This window comes from Phyllopteryx taeniolatus, chromosome 11 (genome assembly GCF_024500385.1).
Source record: "Phyllopteryx taeniolatus isolate TA_2022b chromosome 11, UOR_Ptae_1.2, whole genome shotgun sequence".
In the NCBI taxonomy this organism is placed as follows: Eukaryota; Metazoa; Chordata; class Actinopteri; order Syngnathiformes; family Syngnathidae; genus Phyllopteryx; species Phyllopteryx taeniolatus.
Genome location: NC_084512.1, coordinates 26,034,504 through 26,043,362, shown reverse-complemented (window position 1 = coordinate 26,043,362; position 8,859 = coordinate 26,034,504). Strand labels below are relative to the sequence as shown.

The 8,859-nt window shown below is 40.5% G+C and overlaps 2 protein-coding genes across 2 annotated transcripts; both read right to left on the bottom strand.

Moving 5' to 3' along the window:
* Nucleotides 1-2,160: 2,160 nt before the first annotated feature.
* c1d (C1D nuclear receptor corepressor) lies at nt 2,161-3,562 on the bottom strand. The gene is made up of 5 exons (XM_061789310.1): nt 3,436-3,562; nt 3,086-3,212; nt 2,927-2,993; nt 2,765-2,820; nt 2,161-2,682 (listed from the first exon to the last, which is right to left on the bottom strand). Exons 1-5 carry the CDS (start codon nt 3,465-3,467, stop codon nt 2,476-2,478), a joined length of 489 nt encoding a protein of 162 aa, XP_061645294.1. The 5' UTR covers nt 3,468-3,562; the 3' UTR covers nt 2,161-2,475.
* Nucleotides 3,563-4,032: 470 nt separating this feature from the next.
* dnaaf10 (dynein axonemal assembly factor 10) lies at nt 4,033-8,720 on the bottom strand. The gene is made up of 8 exons (XM_061789307.1): nt 8,399-8,720; nt 7,842-7,942; nt 7,638-7,768; nt 7,341-7,442; nt 7,026-7,141; nt 6,197-6,331; nt 5,478-5,575; nt 4,033-5,368 (listed from the first exon to the last, which is right to left on the bottom strand). The coding sequence occupies exons 1-8, from the start codon at nt 8,582-8,584 to the stop codon at nt 5,161-5,163; spliced, it is 1,077 nt and encodes a 358-aa protein (XP_061645291.1). The 5' UTR covers nt 8,585-8,720; the 3' UTR covers nt 4,033-5,160.
* Between the last annotated feature and the right edge of the window lie 139 nt (nt 8,721-8,859).

Sequence of the window (8,859 nt, the reverse complement as noted above, 5' to 3'; positions counted from 1 at the left end):
ACACATTTTATTCAATTTTAATAATGTTGAGATACTGCTAACATTTTTCATGCTACCAAAGCATTTTAATCATGAGGTCAGAGCTGTGTTAAAAGTGTATTCCACCCCAATTTTAGAGTCTGAAACGGGTCGGGGCCAACAATCTTAAATAATGACAGTGTTCCAATATTATTTACGACCAAAATTCTTGATGGGTGAGGGGAAAGCTGACGATTCCCAAGAATTGTGACGTGGAGCGGAATGTAGCTACTGATGTCGAGATTATTATAATTATCGAAACGTTTTCTCACACACACACTCAGAAATAAGCTCACTAACACGCATTCACTTACAATATCCGAACTGCACACAGGGAGGTCAGAGGTGAGATTTGAACGCCAGACTTCGCAAGTGTGAGGCAGATGCGCGTACCGCTAGGTCGCCATGCCGCCCAATTACGCCGTCGGCTATTTAGGCTAGCATCCACGCCGCAAAATGGACATTCTGAAACATTTTATGCGCACGGAGGCCAACCGTTTCGACAAAAGTATTTTCCAACGAGGCCGCGTGTCAAAGTTTGACACGTCTTCGAGCGGCGCGGGGAACAACACAAGGGGTGGAAAAAGCCAGAAGGAACGAGGAGTAAGGTCATCTTTGGGCGCCGTTGCCGCGGGGACGTTAAGGAATGATGAAAAGAACGAAAAGATCAATTCCCCACCGCCGCATTGCGGCCCGGCCTTGATTAGAGAGACCCAGAAGAGTTAAGATCAAGATCAGGGGGAAAGGAAACAACCTGGGTGTGTGTGTCTTTACGAAAAGTTTTTCTTAAGGGAAGTCTCATTATGGCCACACTGTATTGGGCTGTTTTTTTTACCCCCCCCCAACCCCCCCTTCACACACCTCCAGGGCACATCTGAATTGTTACCATGAGTGCCACTTTCACCGACCAATGTTCTTGCTTTCTAAAATGATTGGAAGTTTATTAGTTAGTATCATTACTACGCCGTCTGTGTTTAACAAGCTTTCCAATGTGACCAACCTTTTCAAAATACCGTAAAGATTAATACATGTATGTGAATTTGAATTTGGGATTAAACAAAACAAACAAACTAAAAGGTCACACGTTACAAACAAACACATGAAAACGTTGGGCAAATATTGCTGCATATTCACCAGTTTTGAAGGTTCATAACTTTCCTAATATTTGATTCAGGGAAATTATACATATATCACTGGAATCGTCTTTAAATTATCTGTCTGATTATAATACCTCGTGAAAAAAACAATTAATCATTGAAATTTCACACACATACCTTGATATGGCTTCGGTGCTTTGCTGGATTTAATGAAATCAGGATTGTACTCAATTACTAAAATGCAACATTTTCGTCTCTTGCTGAGCTTTCTTCTACTTATTGTGTGCAGGTAAATAACTGACTGGCGCTTCGTCGCCCCCTGGTGGCAGGAAGCTATATTGTCATTGAACGTCTCCTTGACAACAGCAACATACTGTTGAAGACAGGTGCAAAACTGAAATTCTTTTGCGGCCCACTAGTTGGCGCTCGTGGCCTAACCTGGTGAAGAATCACTCAACTGGACTTCTTGTGTGTTGAAAATGAAATACATTTTAATAGTTTTTCCTAACTGAATTATTTTAAACAATATTCCTTAATAAATCAAATACTCTAAATTACACAAATTGTAAAATAGTACAAAAAAAATCTCTATTTAAAACATTTTCATTTCCCATAAAGTACATACTTAAAATATATATGGCTTAAAAATAGGTCTATACATGATTTATATGGTAAATAAAGTACCATATTTATTTTTATATTTACATTATATATTTTTATATTTATTTAAATATCCCATACTTAGTTTAAAAAAATATCAAATATGAAATTATATGGTAAAGAATACTAAAGTTAACAAATGAACTATACATAAACTAAAAACTATGTCATCATATTTACTTTATTTGTAGGATTATAATTCTCAATTTAAAAAAAAATAAAATCAAAATAGTCAATTTATGTATTGCGCTCATTTGGAGTGTTGATGTACACCACATGCACCACAAAATACTGCAAACTGATTTATGCCTCTTTAAAAGGGGGGGGAAAAAAAGTCAATTGAACGTTATCATTTAAAAAAGGCACCCTCTTTAACGCAGACCGCCACATCATAAAGTGTTTATGTCAAGTGTCAACATTTGAAGCAACACAACACATTTAACAAGACAACAAACTCTAACACAGTATTACTACTAACAGGATTCATAGAATCACTAACTTGTTGCATAAAACTTCCATATAAGTAAAAAGTCAGACAATCTGAAATTGACATTTTCATTATAATAAACTAGTCTCACTAAATAAAACATTTTCAGACATTTCTCAGGCTATTTTACAAACGTATTACAATGTTGTTGTTTTTTTTTTTTTGCAGTTATGGTCTGGAACAGCTCTGCATGGGAAAAATCCCCCCCCCCCCTCATTTTTTCTTGGGCCGCTTGGCTGGCGTCACGTCCGACGTTTTATGGGCCGCCGCCACCGCCGCTGCTGTTTTCCTGGACGCCTTTTCCTTCGGATCGTAGAGGGCGTTCCTCAAAAAGCGGCCCGCGGCGCCCTTATCCAGGCGGGCCGCCTTCTTCTTGTCCGTGATGTCTTTCACTCTGTTCATGTAAGTCCTTATTCGCTCCTGACGGACACATAAACAAGACAAAGACTGTCAGCAGTGAAGTTAACTACAACAAAAATAAATTCAAATAAAAATGACCAACCAGTTCTTGTTTGATGCCATGTTCTCTCGGATTGACGCCTTGTGTTACCAAGTACGCTGTAAAAGAGGTTTAAAAAAGTATTAAAATTGCATCCGGGCCAAAGTTTTTCATCTTTAAAAAGGGCCATATTATGAGAAAGGGAGCAAAAGAGTGATCACTTACTCCAGAATAAAGAATTAAGCGTGTAAGCAGACATCAGATCCAGTTTGGCCTGGTCCAGAGGATCCAACTAACAAGACAACATTTTCATTTACACGTGAGCAGCCTCTATTCCACTTTAATGATGAGCAATAAACACCAACAATAACAAAAAAGGTTTACCTTTTTCTCCAGCTCATTTTTGGGCATCGACAAGAGAGTGTCCAACATGTTTTTGACGGCAGACACAGACGATTCGAAGCCCTTAAGTTGCTCGTCTATCTCGAAAGGATAATCGTCCGCCGCCATGCTTCCGAGCAATAATCAAGAAACAAATTAATACAGTGGCAGATGTTTGAGCATTTTAGCGACCGAAGCTAAGCGATAATGTAATTCTAAGCAAAACAAAACAAAAAAAGAAAAATATCTGGAACAAGTGCTGCTACGGGACATCTGCGAAGCCTCTATAAATGTATCAAAATGCCATGCGTGACTTATTTGAAAGAGAAAACTGAAAATGAGTTTATTCTTACCTTTTTCGTATGCTAATGTTAGCCTGCAACATTCGCCACGATGGAGCAAACCGGATGTGACGTAGCACTGAACGGAGGAAGCTTCGCTACATTGCCATAGAGATTTCACGTCTATGCACACTGCCTCCTACCGATCAGAATGCGCATTGTTAGTTTTTCCGCTACTACCGGCTTTTTCGTTTGTTCGTTCAAATTTTAAAACCAATCATTTATCTCGATGACTCAGAAATGTAATCAAAATGACTTTGTTTCCAAAGCTGTCGAATAAAAATGGGATATATGGTGTTTTTAGTTTTTTCAAAGCGACACGATTCTGTAGTTCTCATTATCTCCACCAGATGGCAGTAACTCACTGCTGAAGAATGTGAGTCATGACGTCGTCAACGTGTGCAAATCTAAACTTTTCCACAGCTGTATTTATTCATGCTTAAAATTGAGCTTTCAAATCGTATTATATGGATCATTGTGGACCCTATGAGGATCACAGCATTGATGTTCAGTATCCAGCGATGGATGTGACAGTGTCACATGCAGCAAAAGGTCAGAAAGAAAAAAAAAAAAAATCAAAGTCCGCTTGGCCACAAAATCGCTGGCATCGATCTTTCTGCTTTATTTATTTCAAAAGTCAACGCTTACCTTCTAAAGAACTGCACAAAGGTGTGACTTCCAAGGTAAAGCTCTCTACTTAAGAGTGTACAGGGTGAGTGTAGGTTTATTTTGATTTGTTACGGGCCCACTGCAAACTCATACATGACTTAATCCATTTTAGAAACCATCAACACTATACAAAAAGGCTATATATATATATCTATATCTATATATATATAAAACATAACATATGCTATGTAAGTGTTACAGATGTGTTTTGCTCGTCAATGCTGACGTCAAGAGCCAGTCCTCTGGCCCTCTGAGGATGAATGTGAAATCTGATTGGTTAAAGTAGCAGCTCCATTGCTAATATAGCTGAAGTTCTTAAGGTCCGCCGGCCACAGTGTAGCACTACCTAGTGGTGAGGAGGACTTGATGTGTTTGCCTTCAGTATTGGTTGCTGGTATCGGCAGCATTCACGAGTACCCGATACATTGGAATAAGGGTGATATCTGCCTGATACCGATCCCTGATATCGGTACTCACCCTTAGTTACTAAAACTAACTACAGAGGATAAAGAATATATGCCTGTGAGCATTGTTATTTTGTACGTCAACATGTGTTGATGCACCATCTGTGTTCAAATAAATGCTGCTTGAAGGGTCACCATACTGCAACATTGATGCTATTTGTTAGCCCATCTATGGCATTCTGGATTGAGCATTTGCCTTAAACTAGCAGACTTTCCTAAAGCAAGGTTATGTGGTTGTTGTAAATCCCAGGCACCACTGTATAGGCAATTATAAAATTAATTGGGAGGGAGTGTCAATTATTTTTTGTTTTTTCGCTATTCGTGGCAGGGTTCAGTCGCGATCCAAAGCCAATAGCTGTAAATTCACTGGCATGAAAAGGTTTTCCCCACTCAAGTTCCATTTAATCGTAGAAAACAAAGTTCTTCATACGAACATATAGACAACCACCGTACCGTGTTATATGTATATTTTTTTACATCCAAATTTGATGAGTTTTCAGGCTTAAAGACAACATTCCAGTTGATTTTTTTGCATTTACAAAAAGTCACGTCCCATCCCCCCAAAAAAGTTTGGCCGAAACAATCCAAGCTTTCGGCTTCGTTTTCACACCGTGTTGAGTTTGGTGACGATGAGCACGCGCACCGTCTGGTCGAAACCGGCGCACACGCACAGGCCCAGCTTGTCGGGGCTCCAGTCCAGGCTGGCGACGGGCTGCGTAGACAGCGTGACGTTCTGCAGCAGGCTGACCGAGCCGGTCACGCCCACCCTGGTGCCGTCCGCGTCCTTCTTGCTGCGCTGGGCCGGGTACTCGCTAGCGTGTAATAAATAAATAAAACAAAGAGGGCAATGAATGCTAATGTGGAAGAACGCGCTTGGTTGTGAAGTGGCTGAGATGAATCCATTAGTGTATTGTGACTCACTATTTCCACAGATGGAGGCTGCCCGAGCCGCCAGCCGTCAGGAAGATTTCTCGGTTCTGAGGTAAATGTCTCACCTGCCAGATGGTCGATTTATGGGCCTAAAAAAAAATATATTAAATTAAAAATCATATCCATAAGAAATTAAAGTTAAAGTTAAAAAAAAAAAAAAAAAAAAAGTTATCACCAACAAATTAGTTGATTTTATTCACTTAAATCTGAAATAAATATGCTTCTCCATGGCAAATTTGTAAGATAACTAATTTTAAAATTACATGGAAAATTATATATGTATATATATCCCCAGCAAAATTGTACTGAAATAATTAAAAATGTGGAGATACAATTAATCAAAATCAAGTGAAATACAATTGTATTACATTAGAGGGGGCTACAATTAATTTCAATGCCTTATAAAGGTTTACCAGCTTTTCCTGAATTCTAAAATAACTCACATTTTGGAAAGCGTTCTTATTTTTATGTCAAATTGTTCGTGCTCACATATTTAACCATTTAAGAAATGCTAATTTCATTTATTTTAATGCTAGCAGACATCAATGGCGGGCCTGATGTCAGTCACGGCGGGACAAAATCACAGAAAATGAGCGAAAAACACTTCCAGCTGTGAAAATACTTGGAACCTCACTGATGGTAAGAGAACATAAATACCCCCTTTGACATTTTCCGCAATCGGGAGCCAAGACCGCGGCGCCCCGCATTACCTTTTCGGAAATGGAGGCAAAACCCTTGGTGGGGTGCTGAGTCCGCATGTCAAACACGTGGAATTTGCCCTCCAGCGAGGTGGCCACCATTTTGTTCATGTTGATGTCCTTCCTGTCGAACTCCACGCAGCACACCTGGTGGACAAGGCGGAACGTGAGGAAGATGAGCAGCTATCCGTTGTAGCGTTTGTATTTGCATATAGATGCCACAAGATGGCGGCAAAGCGCTTAAAAATGGACGATCATAGCCCCAACACCATGCATCTAGAATGTACACAATAATGAAGCCATGTTACATAACCAACTATATTCAGTAGTTACGTTATTTAACACGAACAAACCACCTTCACACGAGGCTCATCAATAACATTAGCCACTATACTAAACTAAATAACATGCTTAAATGTAAAAACAACACAAAGATTCCACCAGATCGCACCAAAGTAGTATTTTTATAAATAATAGTTACGTTTGAACTAAAATTAACTTTTACATACACAAAACTTTAAGGGGTTAATTATTATAATTAAAGTAAATTAGGAAGAATATAATTGAAAAAAAGCTGTATTTATTCATTTTGTAGTCATTTATCGAATAATTAAATGGATTTACTGTCAATAGTCAAGTTCTTGGCTACCAATGATAGCAAAGAAAATGCAATAACCATAGAACAGGAAATGGAACGTCCGTGTCCGGGCTAATTTGAGCTTTTTAGCGGCTCGCCTTTCTTATGAAGCCACGCTCCGTGTCGCTTGCCATCAAAAGTCAACAGCACGCCATTAGGAGTGGTTAACACTCCGGTTTTTACACGGGTGTGTGCGGTCCTCACCCCGTTCTTGATGTTGGTCTCCCAGCGCAGTGACATGTTGCGCAGGTCAAACAGTTTGATGTCGCCGTTGTCGTAGCCGGCGCACACGCAGCGGTCCTGATCGTTGAAGGCGTGGCCTGTGGGCACGGGTGCCAGACAAAAGGGACATATGATTTGTGGTTCCATCAAAGTCCCCTGTCGCTATGTGTACGAACAGTCGGGCTTAACGAAGCAGGCACCCTGCGTACTATTCCAAATTGTTCACCAAAAAAAAAACAATGTGTCCTTTAAAGGTTTTCTTGTATAAGTCATCGTTGCTTCTGAGATGCGACGTACCGAAGGCGACCGTCCAGCAGTCCCTCTTGGCGTCTCCTTCCACGGGCTGCATGTTGGCTACGGGCGAGTCTCGCTGCCGAGGGTCCCACACTTTCACTGTACCTGCAAAGAAAGGAGAGGGAAACGCTGTCTTAAATCAAACAACATTATATTCTAATCAGATAAAACTGCTTTTTGTGTGATGCAAAATGCATTCAATATTTCATTTGAAGGCTTCTCAGGTAATGCTTCGATGTGTGACGTTATTCTGCGGTGTGTATAGTCATTTTGAGTAAAACACAAGTCGAGTTGATGTACCGTCTCGGCTTCCGGTGACAATCTCGGGCGCGCCGTCGCCGATGCCGAGGCCGCCGACGGCGTCCACGCAGTTGACGATCTCCTTGTGCGCTTTCACCGTGTACACCGGCACGTTGGCCTCCTCCAGGTTCCTGTGGAATTGCTGCATCAGCCACTGCAGAAAGCTTAAGGAAAAGCCTTCGTTGGCACGTAAATTCGGACTACCATATATTTAGATTTCCATCAAAGTCCCCTGTCGCTATGTGTCTTTGCTGAAGAGACGACGCCCCGAATGTGCCGCACTTTATGGGCTTGGCTTTCTCCACCTGGAACGTAAAAGAAGACGGAACACAATGTTTACATCCTAATTTGTGGCGTATTGATAAAAAAAAAAAAAAAAACGCAAAACATGTTGTTCACTAAATAGCCCAAAAGGGAGCAACTGCGCATTAGTATCATTGCAAAGGTGGATTTATATATTTATTTTTTTAAAGATCCTTCTATTGGAATCTGCAGGTGCCCCGAATAAAGTGTCCCGTGATTGTCAAAACATTCAAGTCATGACTACTGACGCCTTTAGTGTCTCTGTGTGACATAACAAAATAACTACATAGTGTTCATTTTGGTCCGCGTGGAACCAATTTTTCCTGTTGGATTTGAACGTCGTAAATGACTCCTGTTGCTATGGAGACGAGGCACTAACAAATATCTCAATTCCCTTTAAATTCAAAGCATATCAATGTTGCTGTTGTTGTTTTTAAAACATACAATATAATGTTTACCTCTTTGATCAGCTGAGCCTCTCCGTGTTGCATTTCGTACATTTGCATGACTCCGGTTCCCCTCGCAAAGTTCCCGAGACACACGAACTTGGAACTGCACGGGATCCATTTGCAGTCAAAAACCGTGTAGTTTAAACTCTTCTGGGCGTGCGCGATGATTTGGGGCTTCGAAAGTGGCGTTGACATCTCGTCTATCCCCCAATAAACACCAGATTATGTTCAAATTTGTGTAAAAACGTACACGTGTAATCCTGATATGTAGCTAGTACGTACGCGCCCAAACAAATGACGTCAGGCGCTTGCAACAGATAAGCATGCGAGTGCCCAAAGATATGCCTGATAAAAAGTATTCCATAAAGTTATTTTCCGCATGTTATGTTCTTATTTATACAGTGGAATATTTGGGGCTTCAAAAGTAATAATAACATGTTCGTTTGGCCAAGACATCAAATCAAATAATG